Raw genomic sequence first — 18235 nt, 5'->3', positions numbered from 1 at the left:
TCAAGTTCAGTTTGGTCTACAAAGCAAGTTCCAGGACAGCCAGGGCTACACAGAGGAACCCTGTCTCGAAAATTAAATTTTAAAAAACCAGAAAAACAAACAACAAAAAACTCAGAACCAAACAAACAAAAAAACCTGTCTCAAAAAAACCCCCAAAATCAACCAAACAAAAAAAAATTTTATGGTTATTTATGGGCCCAGCGGTTAGAAACACTGGTTGTTCTTGCAGAGGACTGGGGTTCAATTCCCTGCATCTGAATGGTAGCTCACAAATGTCTCCCTCCAGTCCCAGAGGATCCAGCGCTCACTCCTGGACTGTTCAGCACCGCAGGAAAGTGGTTCACAGATAAACAATGCCAACCAAACACACCTACACTTAAAAAAAAAACTCCAAAAACTTTAAGTGTGTGGTTCTTCTTCATTGCAGATCCATAGAAAGAATGGAAAAGTCACTACTTGAAACTTAGAATTAACACATTAATCTTTAGAGTACAGTGAAGTACTAAAAGGGGAGTCGATGGGCTGGGCACGGTGACCATCACCGTACTCAGGGGCAGAGGCAGGCAGATCTCCAAGGTCCATGCCAGCCTGGACTGCACAGCAAGGTCAGTCAAGGGCTACACAGGAGATCCTTTCTTTAAAAACAAAACACCTCCAATAATGAAAGAAAGGTGAGTGGCCAATATCAAGAAAGGACTCTATTAGAAAGCAGAAAAGTAGATATGAAAATTGTGGATTCCGCTTTTCATTCTCACCCACTTGGCAAGGACTAGTCATTGGCACATGGTGCCAGTGAAGGATGAGACAGGGCAGCTGGAAACAGTGTGCTGCTGGTGGGAGTGGCGTGTGAACCCTCCTCTCTGGAAAACAACCTGGCATCGAATGCTGAAGCCTGGTCCACCTTAAAGAAAGCCTTGCGCACCGGCTCCCAAAGAGTGTGATGATGTTCCCAGCAGTGTTTATTATAGCAACATCTGTAAACGTTGCAACAGTTCATCAACAAATATATTAATGAATGGTTATTTCTACACAGTGAAAATCAACTGCAATTACAGCTATGCACATGAATAGAGCTTACATTTTTCATAAAAATATAGTTATGAGAAAGGGGAGCTATGTCAAAGTTGAGGATAGCAGAGTATCTCATCAAAAATGTATTATACTTGCAAAGAAATGGGCTTGTATAAATCAGTGTAAAATATTTAATCTAGGGGAGCCAGGCAGTGGTGGCGCACATCTTTAATCCCAGCACTTAAGAGGCAAAGGCAGGAAGATGTCTGTGAGTTCCAGGGGCTACACGGAGATACACTGTCTCAAAAAAAAAAAAAAAAAAATTTAGTGAACTGGAGAGTTGGCTCAGCAGGTGACAGCTGTTTTTTCAAAGGACCAGGTTGGATTCCTAGTGCCCACATGAGCTCTCTCTCTCTCTCTTTCTCTCTGTCTCAGTCTCTCTCTCTCCTCTGTGTGTGTCTCCTCTCTCTGTCTGTGTCTCTGTTTCTCTCTGTCTCTGTCTCTGTCTCTCTCTCTCTCTCACACACACACACACACACACTATTTTATTAAAAAGAAAAAGTATCCCTAGAAAGCCCCGGGGGACCCAGCACCCTCCTCGAACCTCCACGGGTAGCAGGTGCGCACGTGGTGCACAGACACACATTCAAGGAAACACTCACATACATAAAAATTTAATGATATGCTCTGGGGCAGCAACATGGTATTTGCCACCAACCCTGACAACCTTAGTTCAATCTCTGGGGCCCATATGGGAGGCAAGAACTGACTCTAAGTTGTCCTCTGGCCTTCATATGTGGACTGTGGCATGTGCACACACACACACAATAAATAAAACGCGATAAAGGTTTTAAAGTAAAAATAAATCAAAAACAAAAGCAAGTCATATTACGATGTCATGTGTCTAAGTTAAATGCATTTTAACTAAATTTTGTTGAACCAGGGTCTCACTGTGAAGCCCTGACTGGCTGGAACTGGGACTGGGCAGCATCCCTGTGTTTGGGTCTAAGATTGCCTGTATGTGCACGTGCCTGCAAAAACTTACGTAGGTTGTGTTGTTTGGCATATGTGTTGTCATTTTATTTTTAATTGTGTGTATCTGTGTATGTGCACGGGGATGCTCAGGGTAGACAGAAGAGGGCGTTAGATCCCCTGGAACTGCTGTTACAGGTGGTTGTGAGGCACCCGGTGTGGGACTTCGAACTGAAACCAGGTCCTGTGCAAGAAGAGCGGTGCTTTTAAGCACCAAGCTGTGTGTAGCTTTTTTGTTTTTGTTTTTTTCAAGACAGGGTTTCTCTGTGTAGACCTGGCTGTCCTGGAACTTGTTCTTTAGACCAGGCTGGCATTTTAATAATGGTATAATGTGGTACATTTGCAACTTCTCTCTCTCTCTCTCTCCCTCTCCCTTTGTGTGTTTGTGTGTGTGTGTGTTTGTGTGTGTGTGTGTGTTTGTGTGTGTGTGTGTGTGTGTGTGTGTGTGTGTGTGTGTGTGTGATGGAATATGACAAGATTGTTTGTATCCAGTTTTAATTTATGCATCCAATCCTCCAAGATTTTAAAAACTTTTTACTGTGGGTAAATCATACATGCTGAAGAAAATAGAATCTCATAATGACCCATCCCATGTACTTACCACAAAGCTTTTAAGAATGTTTTACTTACCTCTGTTCATTCCATGTAATAATGGATTTCACTGTAACATTCTCATATGTATACATAATGTGTTTCTATCATAGTCACCCCTATTACCCATGCCTGATAATTGCCTCCCTCTTCCCAACTAGACCCCCTTCTATTTCCATGTCTTTGTGTGTGCGTGTGTGATCTGGTGAATTTTGTTAGGGTTGTTTATAGGAGCACGTGCACCTTACTAGCGGGCACACCACTGAGGAAATGTTTCTTTCCCCATCCACCATTAATGGCACGGAACATCCTCAGGAAGCAGAAGGGTAGGGCCCTGTGAACCCTTGCCCCTCCCCTGACAGGTGCTGACAGGTCCAGTCGTGTGTAGCTCTTGTGCAGGCAGGTCTCACCTACTGTGAGCTCCAGAGTGCAGCAGCCATGGCAGGCCGCAAAGTGCCTTTCTTACATTGTTCCCACCCCTCCTTCCGCAATGTCTCCTTAGCTTTGGAAGGGGTGATATCGATGTCCCATGTATGGCTTACCACTCAATCTTCATTTATTCTCCATGCTTTGGACCAGTTATGAGCCTCTGCAGACACTGCTGACTACAGGGAAAGAAAAAAGCTTCTCTGCCCAAAGCTGACAGGAGCATTATCCTGCGGGCATAAACATAGCTACGTAGAAGACATATCATGTCCACTTAGAAAAAACAACTATCGGCACTTCCCCACTGGGGCCGAAGACCTCCCCAGCTATGGGATCTTGACTGGATTTACAATACCAGATGTGAATTACTCCTGTGGAGTGGGCCTCAAGTCCAGTCAAAAAGCACTTGGTGATCCCGTAACAGACTTACCACTGTCGCACCGTGAGCTCACCTTGCCAGGCTCCTTAGTAGCTTTACACACAGGGTCCCCAGCGGTGTGTATAGCGCCTTCTGGCACTCTAGCCAGCAAAGAGGAAGCTTCCAGCCCATTTCAGTTTAGTTTCTCTTAAGTTCTGTGACCAAAGCTTGTAGGGTCTTATCATCTAGTTCTGAGGGTCAGTCAACAGCAGAAGCAAACGTCTGTATTGCTTTGGGGGAATCTCAGGGGCCCTCCTGACCAATACATCAGGGAGGAGCCCACTCCTTCACCATGTAGCCTTAACAATTGTCCACACACGGTCAGTTTTTGTCCCCTTTACTCTCTTAGGCATTTCCTTCTCTCTGTATTATTTTGAGACACATCCTAGGTATCATATAGTTCTTCACTAAATATTTTGAAATGTATCTCTAAAAGTTAAGTGTGTCTTTAAAAACATGTAATTGCGCCGGGCGGTGGTGGCGCATGCCTTTAATCCCAGCACTCGGGAGGCAGAGCCAGGCGGATCTCTGTGAGTTTGAGGCCAGCCTGGTCTCCAAAGCGAGTACCAGGAAAGGCGCAAAGCTACACAGAGAAACCCTGTCTCGAAGAAAAAAAAAAAAAAAAAAACATGTAATTGCTTATCACAACTACAAATTGTTTTAAACCATCAAAACTCTAGTCAGCATTTAAGTTTCCAAGTTTCTCATGTGTCATGTTTGACATTCTGTTGGAATCCAGTGCCTTTTAGTCTTTTTAAGTTGGTCATGGGCAGTCCCGTGAAGCCCTGAGTGAGGTTCCAGTGAACATATCTGAGGCTGAAGATGTCACTGTAAGCACAAAGTAGCTGGTTCATCCCATGGGGTAGGTTGTGATTCCACACTTCACATGGCGTGTGAGAGCCAACAGCCATTTCCACAGATGCCTGCTTTGTACATCTCTGATGCGATGCATGTCAGATACTGTGGTTTGGTTTTCCTGCTTTGGTTCTGTAAAAAGGCCCCTTTAATGTCTTGTCTCATTCCCAGCTCATCAGATGTCTCCGTAGTTACTGTATCAAGTAAGACAAACAGTACGCTAAACAAATACTGATTTGCACAGGCTTACCATTCTTGCTCTTCCACAAAACTAAGAAGGGTGTGGGCTGAGAAGACTGAGGTATTGAGCAAATGAGATAACGCGCTGAAAGTGAATGAGTGCTGCGCGGAGGTGTTTTAACAGAACAGGCAGCCTCATCTCTCAGCCGTTTAAATTTGGTAACTGTAAGGAGACTTCCCTCTGTTGACCCATCAGGGGGCTGTTCAGGTTCTCACCTACCATCTGGCTGTTGCAATGAGGCATCCTCTGCCAGGCCATGATACAATCTTGCTAATTTGATCCCACTGTAAGCACTGTGGTGTTTTGTGGCAGTTTGATTTTTTTTTTTCTCTTGTTTGAAAAAAACAGAAATGAACAGGAAGAGACAAGGCCGCTACAGGTACAGCTAGAAGCGGTGTCCACGGCAACGTCATACTGTTCACAGCAAGGCACCTGGAGTCTCAGCTGAATTCTTGGTCACATGCCATTCTTTACATATTCCACTGCTAAGTATAATAAAATGAAAGCAATCTAAAACCATGGAAAACACATTGTTTGAGGCTGTAGATGTGGCTCAGTTGGTAGAGTGCTTGACTAGCATGCATGAGACCCTGGAATTGACTTGCAGCACCCAATAAATTGGGCATGGTGACCGCACCTGTAATCCTAGTCCTGGGCAGGAGAATCAAAGTCACCCTTCGGTACTTAGTTCTAGGCCAGACTGTGCTACTTGAGAGAAAGTGGGGGGTGGGGGGAGACAGGGAGAGGAGAGAGGAGGAGGATAAGCAGAGAAGAGGAGAGGAGAGAGGGAAGGAGGGAGAGGGGAGGGAAGGAAGGAAGGAGGGAAGGAGGGAGGGAGGGAATGAAGGAAAGCTGGTCATTGTTTGATACTGTGGTTGGAATGTGAGATGTGTGGTGCTCCCCAGTGAGTCTAGCTTTCTGAGAATGACCCGTCCTTACAAGAGCTCATTGTTTGACTTCCATGTTTTAGAAACAGACTATGTTCAGAAACAGAACTGGCCATAATTAGCTAAAGCCTCCTCTCCCATAGTTCCTGGCAGAGCTAGAAATCTGGAGATGGAGTGAGGCAACCAGGCAGACCCTCCCCAGGCCACAGTGGCCAACCAGCCTGGCATGGAGGCAGCAGCAGGAAAAGAGTGGGCAGCTGTGCCCAGCAGGCAAGCTACTTCTTCTCTGCCAGCCCAGGGAAGTCACTTCATGAGATGTCACTTTGATGACATGCACTCAAGTCACACGGTCAAAATATGCTGTCCAGGTGCATCGCTTCCTCTTGTGGTAGGCGTTGTGGGTGTCATCTTATGGTATTTGGGTGAGGCGGAGCTTGAACAACCTTGCTTGAAGTCTTGATGACACTGAGCACCCGGTAGTGACAGGGCATCATTTAATGTAAGGTATAGGACTCCCGCAGCAGGTAGGATTACTGGCATGCTGTAGCTGAAGCCCAACGCAGCCCTTTACCTCATAACTTTGACTGTCTGTAGACAGGATATGGGGGTGTGAGGTGCAGCATAGCTGTGTAGACGACACCGCCTGTTCTCAGTGTCATGTATACACCAAGAGAACACATTACAACTGTATCATCAGTCAAGGGAGGCTGGTGGTGATTTTAGCCCTCTGCTGTGTTGTAACTCCAACACTTTGTGTCTTTCTTTGGTGAAAGCTTTGAGAATGGGAAGGTCAGAGTTGATGGTATCCTGTGAACCTGACACCACTATGATGCTTTCCCTTGACAGTTCACGGAGCTTTTCTTTGGTCAACTGTAAGTCACTGTTTTGGGGGAAATAAACTCTGCCTGATAGGAGGAGAAACAGTCCCTATTTGAAATGTAGCTCTGACTGAGATTGTGTCATGAAGAGAATCTCAGGACAACTAAACGTCACAGAGACGACAGTGAGTCACCGCCTCATTCAGCAAACCGGTGAATTGTGCCCAAGTCCTGGTGTCTGTCTGCTAATTAGATCTTCTATAGTTAAGGATCAAAGTTTCCTCAACTTTTTTCTTATAGCATGTAACAAAGGGCAGGGATTCAGTAGTGTGTAGGCGGAGTTTTTGTCGGAATTGTCGGTCGGCTCTGTTCCACCAGCCACTCCAAATAATCACATGGAGACTTCTTATTAATTAGGAAAGCTCGGCAGATAGCTTGGGCTTGTTTTTAGCTAGCTCTGATAACTTAAATTAACCTCTTTCTGTTAACCTATGTGCTGCCCCGTGGCTCATTTACCTCATCTATGTACTTTGCATGCTGCTGCTTCCGAGTCCAGCTAGCAGCTCCTGAGACTCCACCCTTCTTCCCGGCATCCTCCTAGTCTAGCTTTCTACCTGCCCACCTATAGACCAGTCAGCTCTTTATTAACCAGTGAGAATAATGCATATTTACAGTGTGCAGAGATTGTTCCACAGCAGTTGTGTCTATAAATACTTATAAGGAGGCAGGAAGTAGGCTGAGAAAGGTGTGAAAGAGCCATGAGATTCTGGGGGCTGTGGGTGCTGGAAAGGCTCCATAGCGAGTCAGCTGAGCTGAAGCTTGGGCAGCAGGTGGATTTAACACAGGTAATGAGTTATTGTAGGCTGGATGTGTGGGGATGTTAGGCTAAGCATGTACCTACCTGATCCAACTGAACCCTCCTCAACTCACTGAGATGTGTGTTATCGTTTATCATTATCCCAGGTTAGAGCTGGAGAGATTTGTGTCAGATGAAGTGATTTTTTTCTCAGAGACACACAGTTGATGAATGACGCAGGCAGGATTCAATCCAGTCTGACACGAAGGGTAGCTTTTAAATACTGCGCTATCCTGTTCTTTGTTCTAGGAATGAATTCAGTGGTTTACTTCAGTGGGAAAACATGGCTCTGATGTGAAAGCTTTGCTTGGCAGGAGGCTAGAGTGTGCGGCGGGCAGAGAGCAGTGGGCTCTTCTGTAAGTCCGGGGTGGATCACAGAGAACTTTGGGTGCCGTGTTAAGGAAGTGAGAGAATCTTAGAAGGCAGTGGAAGCATTAGATGCCTATTAATGAAGTGGCAGGACCAGATATGTGCATTAGGAAGACAACTTGGTATGAAGGGCAGGATAGGAAGCATGAAAACCAGTTAGCTGCTCCACTCTACAACTTTAAACCTAGAATTTGGACAGGTGTTGTGGCCCATTCCTGCAATCCCAGCACTCAGGAGGATTGTCATGAGTTCAAGACCAGCCTGAGTTATGTAATAAATTCCAGAGAAGCCTAGATTAGTGAGACCATGTCTCAAAACAAACAGAAGAAATGGGAATTTGTTCTAGAGAAATTTTTGCACATGGATCTTCAGGTGCTTCATGAACAGACTTATTTAGGGCTCACTTACCAATCCTTGCAAGGAGTATGGGAACTGTATCACAACTAAAACCCTTTATGTGCATGATTGTCTTCTATTCCTCATGAATGGCACTGTTATTACATGCCAAATAAGTGCATGTTCCTAGTTCCAAGGAGACAGAAACCAACAAAATTGGACAGTGCAAAGCTCTCACAGACTGCTGCTTCTTACCTGTGTTCTGGATGCACATGTGACGCCCTTGCCCTCTGTGCTGCTCACATTCCTGGGCTGTGTGTGTCACTCTGAGGTAATGTGTGTCACCATGGCATGGTGTCACAAAGGGGATTGCTCACGAAGAGACAGACACTCTAATATTTTTGTGGTGAGTGTGTCCCCATGACTTCCCAACCCAGTGTAGACGGTAACACACACTGGACTTCCTGAAATCTCATAACCCAGCCTGGGGTCCGAGCAACAGATCTGACATGCCCTTCATTTAAATGAATGCCTATGGGGATTTGGGCAGAGTTGAGCACCCCTCATCCCAAAGTGCAAAATTGGGGCATTTGTGGGTTTTAGATGGGGATGATGAACCTGAAAAGTCTATGCAGATTTTGAAAAGCCCTGCAGTCTGAAGCAGTCAGGTTTCGTCCACAGGGAGACGGGCTCTCTGGCCTGCACCTTACAGCTGTCCCTTCTTCAGTGTTTTGTTTGCTGCCTAAAATTAAAACAGCTGGATATGATGCAGCTATTAATTTAAGTATAGAAGTGACCAGATTGAAATTTTATATTTTATCCTTTGTTTGTTTGTTTTGATGGGGGGAGTTGTTGTTTTTGTTTTGTTTTTTGAGACAGGGTTTCTCTGTGTAGCCCTGGCTGTCCTGGACCTCACTCTGTAGACCAGGCTGGCCTCAAACTCGGAGATTTGCCTGTCTCTGCCTCCCAAGGGCTGAGATTAAAGGCATGTGCCACCAATGCTTGGCAAAATTTTATGTTTTAGTGACATATAGTAAATATTTACAAATGAGATTCTAATGCATGGGATTTACTTCAGAATATCCCAGGATGAGTGTCACAGAGGATGCAGAAAAGTAATAATGGCTTTGAGTTTGATGATTATGGAGCCAGATAATGGGGCCTTGCCTGGGGAAATGGAGTCATTATACTATTCACTATATTACATAAATTAGTGAGTAATTATGACCTTTATAGGTGTTTGAAATTATACATGTTACATTTGTTTAATTATATATGCATATATACATATTATGCATGTTTGAAAATACACATAATTTTTCAGTGATCACTCTTTAGGTAGAGGGCAGGATTAGTTGTGTTTGGAGCTCACAGCAGTGCTGTGAGAAAAAGAACTACTGGCGATTGTTTCCAGAGACTCATGTGCCCAGTAACAGCTCAGCTTCGTGTGTGGCATTCTCTTCGCCCATCAGCCATCTCAGTCAAGCCTGGGCCGAGCAGTGTCTAGTTATGTGTGCATTTCTCCTCACCTTCCACTGTCTGCTCAGAGCGCTTCAACTTCGGCTTCTCTTGTTCTTTACAGGGCTTTCTACCTAATCAGCACTCGGCCTATGACCCTGACTGAATATCATAGTGTCTTGAGGATTAGAAAATGATATATTAAGGATAAGACAAGACATCAAAGAGTATAAGCGAATATTCTCAAAATGGTGATTATCTGGTGCTGGGTTCAGTGTCCAAAATCTCTGAGCTTATTCCGACACTGACAGCACTCCTCTCTGAAACTAGGGGATCACAGCATGTTTAATTCATGCTAAATAGAAATAATCTAAAGACAGTGTCTTAGTTGGGGTTTCTATCGCCATGATAAACACCAGGACCAAAAGCAAATTGGGGGAAAGGGTTCATTTCATCCTGCAACTTGTCCATCTTCCAGGAAAGTCAGGGCAGGAACTCAAGGCAGAACCATGGAAGCAGGAACTGATTGCAGAGGTCACGGAAGAGTGCTGCTTACTGGCTTACTCCGCACACCTTGCTTGGCCTGCCTTTTTATACCCCCAGGACCACCAGCCCAGGGGTGACTCCACCCACAATGGGCTGGGCCCTCCCACATTAATTACTGTTGTTCAAATCTTAGGTGGTCTTATAATAAAAAACCCAGAGCCAGATACTGGGGTAAAAACTGAAAGATCAGAGAAACAGAGCAAGCCACAACCAACCTCACCTCGCCAACTCCTCAGCCGATCCTGTTTCCTCAGACTGAAAGCCTCTGAGTTCTCACCAGAAAGGGTCTCAGCTGAACTGCTTTAGTTCCTGTTTCCTCATGCCTTCTATATCTTTCTCTGCCCTGCCGTCACTTCAGGGATTAAAGGCTTCCCAGTACTGGGATTAAAGGTGTGTGCCACCACTGCCTGTCTCTGTTTCCAGTGTGGCCTTGAACTCAGAGATCCAGACAGATTTCTGCCTCACGTATGATAGGATTAAGGGTCTGTGCCACCACTGTCTGGTCTCTATGTCTAATCTAGTGGCTGGCTCTGTCCCCCGATCCCCAGGCAAGTTTATTAGGGTACACAATATATCACTACATTTCCCTTTTTTTGTCTAAAATAATAAAAGAAGGTTACAACTAATATAAGAAAAACTATATACAATAAGTACAATAAGTATATATAATATATACAATCAAGAGTTACATTAACAATGTGCAGTCCATAAACATTTGACAAATTCAGAGAAAATACTCCATTATTTATCCTATTTTGGTGAGTCCAAAGTGTTGTACCTAATTCACTCTCTGTCCTAACTTGTATTACCAACCCAAAACTATCTTTATCTTATACTTTACACATCTTTAGTGAGTTTATTTTCTGAATTTGTTAACAAGGAAAACTATAACTACCTAATCTTCAACTCCCTCAGAGACCCGAGAAGGAAATAATATTACCTAAGTAAGCAGCAAGTGCTAACAAGCAACTTCCAAAAAATTGTGAGAAATGACTGAAACAGTTGGCTACCTGGACAGTCACCTAAGGTTCCTCTGCAATGTTGGGGCATCCATCTTTGTCCTACAGGCCTAGTATATCGGAGAGTCTCATCTGTGAAGCAGGATTTTCTAAACGGCCTTCCTACCTTGTCTTGGCAAAGTTAGGCAGTTCTTTCTTTTGTGTCCTGCTTGTCTACTTTGGACAGCATACTGTCAGCAGTCCAGACAAGGGCATTTTCTTGCCCAGTGGCCAACTTGCCACAAAGAAAGTAAACTCCATATGGAGTTTTTTTTCCGATGCCCATCATCTTCTCTGAAGTATATTGGTGCTGCTAGGAACAGACATGTCTCATTGTCATTAAAAAAAGAATCTATGTTATTAAAACATCTTAAATGCCATATTCGGTAGATCTCTGAAGTGTTTGAAGATGAACTGTTTATCTAAAATGTATTTCTGTTTGACCTTGAAAACATACCTAATATGACTACAAGTTTGATTGTAATGACTATTAACTTGCATTTCTTATATCCAAGTTAGTTGGTAATAATAACTTTTAAGGACTAGCAATTTGCATTACATTGTTAAATGAACTGTATCGGTACAATACCTTGAACAAGATTAGAAATATATGTACAGTATTTTCTAACAAAATCAATCTCAAATTTGTATCTATACATAATTTGCATACAGTATACACAAATCCAATCCAATGTAAATTATTTAAAACTAGTAGTTGCCTTTTAAAAGTAGATTCAATAATCTACCTTTTTATGTTGTATCTATGTCCTCTTTTTTTCCCTTCAGAGTAGATTCAATAATCTAACCTTTTATCCTATCATTTCTATATTTTTTAGAGTAGATTCAATAATCTACCTCTTATCTATATCCTTGGGAGATTTCCATACCTTAGCCTTACTTTGTTCATGAAACTTGTTAATTAAAAAATGCCCCACAGGCTTGCCTACAGGCCAGTCTGATATGGGCATTTTCTCAATTAAAACGCCCTCTTCCCAAATCACTCTAGTTTGTGTCAAGTTGACATAAAACTAGCTAGCATAGATAGGCATGGGGGCAAACACTGTCATCCCAACACTGGGGAGGCAGAGGCAGGAGGACCAGAAGTTCAAGGCCTCATAGTAAGTTCGAGGCCAGGCTGGGCTACACAAGGCTGTGTCCAAAAGCCAAAGAGGGGTGGGATAGTCTGGTCTTGGGTGGAGGAAAAAGGAGCAAGAGGTGATTCAGTTATTCCTACAGTTCTTTGTCCTCTTTTGTCATAAAGTTATAGAAAATACTATAGCTAATGTCATAGCATTATCTTAAACATGATCCAAAGTCCTTCAGCGGACGGGGACTTGACTTGAGGTCATGCCAGGTCTCCTCCACAGTACAGGACCACAGCCAACCTCAACCTTGGGGCCTTTCTTAGAGGCTGTGGGGGATCAAGTGATTGCTTTCTAGAATGGCAAATTTTGAGAATTATGATCTCTAGTTTGGGCTTCCAAATAGTGTTTTGGAGGTAATTTGTCTTTCAAGCAAGCTGTTGAATCAACCAAATGAATCACTGTGGGGAGTGAGTGATACTGTCTGCCCTGCCTGGTCCCAGGCTGAAACTGAGCTATGCTGGTGGTAAGGAAGTAGAGGAGGAAACAGACCTGACTCATCAAGACCTCAGAAGCCTGGTATGTGGAGCTGGGAGTCCCTGGCTGTTGGCAAGGCAACAGCAGAAAACTTTCTCATCCAAGGGCTTGACCCCAGGGAGGGGACCTGCTGGTGCTGTGTGGACACTCATCTGTTCACTCTGAGGAGCTCATGGAACTGTAGGGACGTCAGGTGTCCTCTCTGGTGTTCTGTTCTCCAGCACGTTGGTTTAGAGACTCTGTATGGGACTTCTCAGTGTGAGTGCAGGTGCCCATGTAGTCTAGAGGGAGGCATTGATTCCCTGGAGCTGAAGTCATAGGCTGCTGTGATTTGCCTGATGTGGGTCCTAGGAACAAAATTCAGGTCCACTGCAAGAAGGGGACCAAGCTATGCTACAGCCACCCCCTTAGAAAGGATAAATGGCACTTGTAATACTAGCACTGGATATGCTGAGAACTGGGACCCTGAGTTCCAGGCCAGCCAGGGCTACATAGTAAAATCTTATCTCAAAAAACCAAAATAAATCAATACAAATATCAAATAAGTAACAGCAGCTTTCTTTATGCCTAGATATTTCATCTCCTCCACACACAGTCACTTTAAGAGGGCTTAAATGTGTCTGTACAGTCAATAAGAATTTCTGCTGGATCTCAATCCTGACTCGTTTTCAAAGCTCACCAGATGGCTGAAGCCAAGCCTGTCCTTTGGTGTCCTTGGGTGGAAACCACTCTTATTTGTTTCTGTCACAAGATTTTAGCAAGGGGCAAACCTGAGTGGCTCGGGGCCAGGTCTCCACATGTGGCAAAGCCACTTAGAGCTGCTGCTCAGTAGATGTGGTTCCCGTGTTGCCTGTGTCCACACAAGAGAGTGCAGCAGTGGTAGGGGGGCCATGTTTCTCCACCGTCTTCAAGACAACATGAGGCAGTGCTGGCCCTAAGCCCTTTGCCTCAGCCCAGGGTATCTTTTTTTTTTTTTTTTTTTTTGGTTTTTCGAGACAGGGTTTCTCTGTGTAGCTTTGCGCCTTTCCCGGAACTCGCTTTGGAGACCAGGCTGGCCTCGAACTCACAGAGATCCGCCTGGCTCTGCCTCCCGAGTGCTGGGATTAAAGGCGTGCGCCACCACCGCCCGGCCAGCCCAGGGTATCTTGAGCAAGGGGCCAATAAGGAGAAGCCTTCACCTGTAGCCTCCTGAGTATGGACCCTGCCTCAGCCAAGTAGAAGGACACAGCCAACTCCTGAAAGCTGTCCTTTGACTTCCATGTGCACTGTCGGAATGCCCACACATGTGAGCACACACACACATGCACATACGCACACACACACACACACATGCACATACGCACACACACACATATGCACACCATCTATACACACATGCACACATGATAATAATGATAAGTTAGAAAAAATGTAACAAAAAAAAAAAAGAGGGAGCCGGGTGGTAGTGGCACAAGCCTTTAATCCCAGCACTTGGGAGGCAGAGGCAGGTGGATCTCTGTGAGTTCGAGGCCAGTCTGGTCTACAGAGTGAGTTCCATGACAGGCTCTAAAGCTACACAGAGAAACCCTGTCTCGAAAAACCAAAGAGAGAGAGAGAGAGAGAGATTCCCATGTGAGTCTGATATGGGTCTGATACACTCCTGGCAGCATTGGTTTGAGAAGAGAAGTTGGAGGCACTAGAGTACCCATGACTCGGGAAGCAGAGATGACAAATACCATGGGTGTACACTACAGAGGGCTGTTCAGCAGTTGGGCTGATATATGAAACGTACAAATAGAAACATGGGCAGGTCTAGAAAACATATTGAGGGGTGGAAACAAAAAAGAAGACCGAATGAGATATGTAACTTAGTATTGTTCATATAAATGAAAATACATGCCAACCATAGCACACACCTGACGTGGACACGTATAAGCCAGGAAACATCAAGTGTATTAGAATGATTACTTGAAAGAGAAGGCCAGAGAAAAGAATGGGGCAAATACATGCATGCCCCATTTGTGTATATGTAAATGCATGCATATGCACATACTACTACATACATACACAGATTCATGCATCCACACATACTAATGTAATGTGTGCATGCATGCAGACATACTAACACACAAAACGAGAGGAGCCTTGCATGGACTGATTACAGTATAATGTGCTATGAACTGATACAATGTGATGAATGCTCTCTAGCTGAGGTTTAATGACTTCGAAAAACTCATTAAAAGAAATAAATTAATTAATAATTTATATTTAATTAATAATTAATAATTAATTAATAAATTAAAAGAAAAAACTCAAAAAAGAAAATAAAACTGAAGTGCCCAGACCGTGCCCTTTGAGGCTTTCCTCACCTGGATGTTTACTCCTGTCTTTATCGGTGTCATCATAGTGTTTTGATAATCTCACTGACAGAAATTTGTGTTTTGTTTTGTTTTTCAAGACAGGGTTTCTCTGTGCAGCCCTGGCTGTCCTGGAACTCACTCTGTAGACCAGACTAGCCTCGAACTCACAGAGATCCACCTGCCTCTGCCTCCTGAGTGTTGGGATTCAAGGCGTGCACCACCACTGCAGGCTTCATTGAGAGAATTTTAGCTTCTGTGGGAGTGTTTTGGTACTTGCCTGCCCTTGTCAGGTGTGAGGTGTATGATGCTATTCTGCTCTATCAAATGCTTAGAAATTGGGCTGCAGAGACATCTTAGTGGTTAAGAGCATGTACTGCTCTTGCAGAGGACCTGAGCTGGGCAGTTCACAGCAGCCTAGAACTCTAGCTTCAGATGATCTGATACCTTGCCTTCTTCTGGACTCTGAGGGACCTACATTCACACATGCACAGCCTGCCCCCCACATTCACATAATTAAAAATGCATCTTTTTAATGCATGGAAATTTATTTTTTAAATTATGTAACTTATTTATGTGTATAGGTATTTTGTCTACATGTATGTCTGTGTACCACACGCATGCCTGGTGCCTGCAGAGGCCAGATGGATACCCTGGGACTAAAATTATAGATAGTTGTGAGCCACCATGTGGTGCTGAAAATCCGACCCAGGTCCTCTGGCAGAGCAGCCATTATGGCTTAACTATTAAGCCATCTCTCAGCTCCTAGGAGATTACCTTCTATTAGCTTCCTGACCCCCAGAAGATTGTAAGTACTTACTCTTGTATTTATCCCAAATACAAAAGCTATGAGGCCTGAGAAAAATTAGTAAGGGAAAGGAAAGAAAATCCTCAATTATGTTTGGCTTGGTTTCCTAGAAATTCTATGTCCGTATTTTGTGTCCAGCTAAGCCTGACAGCAGATGGGGCAGGTCTGGGTCCCTGGACATTAGGACATGTTGTCTCAACTTTTGAGACAGTACTATAGCATGCAGGACCAATACAGCAATAACAAGTGTGAGACCTATAAGCTAGAAGTGTATACCATTTAAAAACAATATTTGAGGGATGGAGAGATAGCTCAGAGGCTAAAAGCACTTGTTGCTCTTGTGGAGGGCCTGGGTTCAGTTCTCAGCACCCACACTGGATAGCTTAGAACCTCCTGTAACTTTAGTTCTCAAGGATTTGATGGTCTCTTCTGGTTTCTGGGCACACACACTCATGCACAAGCACACACATATAATTTAAAACAATATTGAAGTACTACTACTTCAAGTTTTATGGTTAACTAGCGGGTCTAGCTTAAGGCACAAAAGACCTAATATGCTCCATCACAACCCATGTTCCATAGTTGCCCAGTGTCAGGAAGACACATGCCTCTAACGGCTGCAGTCCATTGGGAACCTGCCATCCTGTGGTGTCTAACATGAAGTGGGGAGTACCCTTGTTCCTCCTGGAGATGGGGACACAGTTGGTACTGAGTTTCAGCTCAGTCAGCCCCCTCAGTTGTCCAGGGTGCAGTGTGCACAGCTGTGGGATATGCCTGACTTCCTCTTCTCTCCTCCCCCAGGGTTCTTCCGTTTACAACATCTTTCCTGGTTGGTGCAAGAGAGGCAACTTCAACTGGCCATCCTGACCTTCCACTTGATCATCCCCCACCCTCTGCTGGGGTCTTACTACTCTAAAGGTAGAGTCTGACCCGTCCCACTGGAGAGGGCTCGGGACTTTTACCCGCCAGAGCACAGCAAGACTGACACTAAGCTCTGAGATGTGGTTGCAGAGAACGATACAGCCTCTGGCTTGTTGGCTGGAATACTTTGATCCCCATAAAATATGACAAAACAAAACAAAAAGTCTGACTCTCTTGAATCCACCCCGCTGTCAGAAAACTAAGCCATAAAGAATGGCCGTGTCAGGGCTCTGGCTGCAGCCCTTGTTCGAGGGTCATCAGACCTTCAGGTGTTGCTAGATCTCAGCTGTGACATCATTGCAGATTCCAAATCTTCCCAGAGGAGGCCCCAAATAAGCATGGAACAGAGAGAAGCCACCCCCACAGTGCCGCCTTTGAATTCCTGCCCATAGACTCCAGTGTGTGCGATAACTGGTGGTTACTTTATAGTGCTTGACTGGAGTAATCTGCTAACTACTCACCCAAGTGAAAGACCTGTTGTCTTCAGTCCTACCAGAAAGTGGACGATAAGAAAGAGCAACTAGCCAAGCACAGTGGCTCATACCTGGGACCCCAGGACTCAGGAGGCTGAGGCAAGAAGTTCATTCATGAGTTTGGGGCCAGCTTGGCCTACAGAGTAAGACAATTTCAAAAAGGAAAAAACAAACAAAATACAAATAAGTAAAGGCAAGGGTGGAGGATGCTATTACAAATTAAAACTTTGGCTGGGCGGTGGTGGCGCACGCCTTTAATCCCAGCACTCGGGAGGCAGAGCCAGGTGGATCTCTGTGAGTTCAAGGCCAGCCTGGGCTACCAAGCGAGTCCCAGGAAAGGCGCAAAGCTACACAGAGAAACCCTGTCTCGAAAAACAAAAAAAAAAAACAAAAAAAAAAAAAACACACAAAAAAAAAAACAAATTAAAACTTTGAAAATTATAGACTAGTTGGGCAGTGGTGACACACACCTTTAATCCTAGTACTTGGGAGGCAGAGGCAGGTGGATCTCTGTGAGTTCTAGGACAGCCAGGGCTGTCACACAAAGAAACCCTGTCTCAAAAGAAACAAAAACAAAACCCCCCAAAAATTACAAACTAAAAGTAGCTAAAACTATAAACAAAGACTGGATCCTGCTCTCTGCTTGGCCTTAGCAATGAGCTCCATCCACAAATGCAAGAGGTATTAGTATGTTTTCACTTTAGTTAGTTAGTGTTGCGAGGTGAGGTCAGGGGTCTCCTTCCATCGAGTAAGTCCCTGGGCTTCGCAGCAAGTGTCCCCAAGCTAAGCCATCTTGTGGGCCTGTTCTTTTTTTTTTTTTTTTTTAGTTTTGTTTTTGTTTTATTTGCATTTGTTTGAGACAAGGTCTCAAGTAACCCAATCTGGTCTGGGATTTGTTGTGTATAACAGAGGATGAATGCCCTTAAACTCCCTAATCTTCCTACCTCTATTTGCAAAGTGCTGTAGTTACAAGTTACAGATCTACCCCACTCCAGCTGCTCAAAAGGCATTGCTTTGCTCTGAGTCAGACCACACTATTGCAGGAAGTCAGTGAAGAACAAGAAACACCAGATGAGTTTGACCTCTAACCCTAGATGACACTAATACATCACTGTTTTTTCAACCTCAATACAGTAATTGTTGAAAAAAGTCTGTGTTTCCTACAGGTACATATAAAGTGTATAAAGGTGACAAGGACTCTATTTGCTTTAAAATGGAAATGTGGGGGGAGTGGTT

At 44.3% G+C, this 18235-nt stretch overlaps 1 protein-coding gene across 1 annotated transcript in view; it reads left to right on the top strand.

Annotated features, from left to right (window-relative positions):
- The window catches only part of Cdkl3 (cyclin dependent kinase like 3), an 86265-nt gene extending 69084 nt beyond the window's left edge, over window positions 1-17181 (top strand). The window contains exon 13 of the mRNA XM_052757907.1: window positions 16407-17181. Coding sequence (XP_052613867.1) covers window positions 16407-16472 — 66 coding nt within the window. The 3' untranslated portion in view covers window positions 16473-17181. The remainder of the gene's footprint in view (window positions 1-16406) is intronic.
- Window positions 17182-18235: the final 1054 nt, after the last annotated feature.

The sequence above is a fragment of the Peromyscus californicus genome, unplaced genomic scaffold (assembly GCF_007827085.1).
Source record: "Peromyscus californicus insignis strain IS unplaced genomic scaffold, ASM782708v3 Scaffold_3__1_contigs__length_106647218, whole genome shotgun sequence".
In the NCBI taxonomy this organism is placed as follows: Eukaryota; Metazoa; Chordata; class Mammalia; order Rodentia; family Cricetidae; genus Peromyscus; species Peromyscus californicus.
This window is presented reverse-complemented; position numbering and strand designations above follow the sequence as displayed.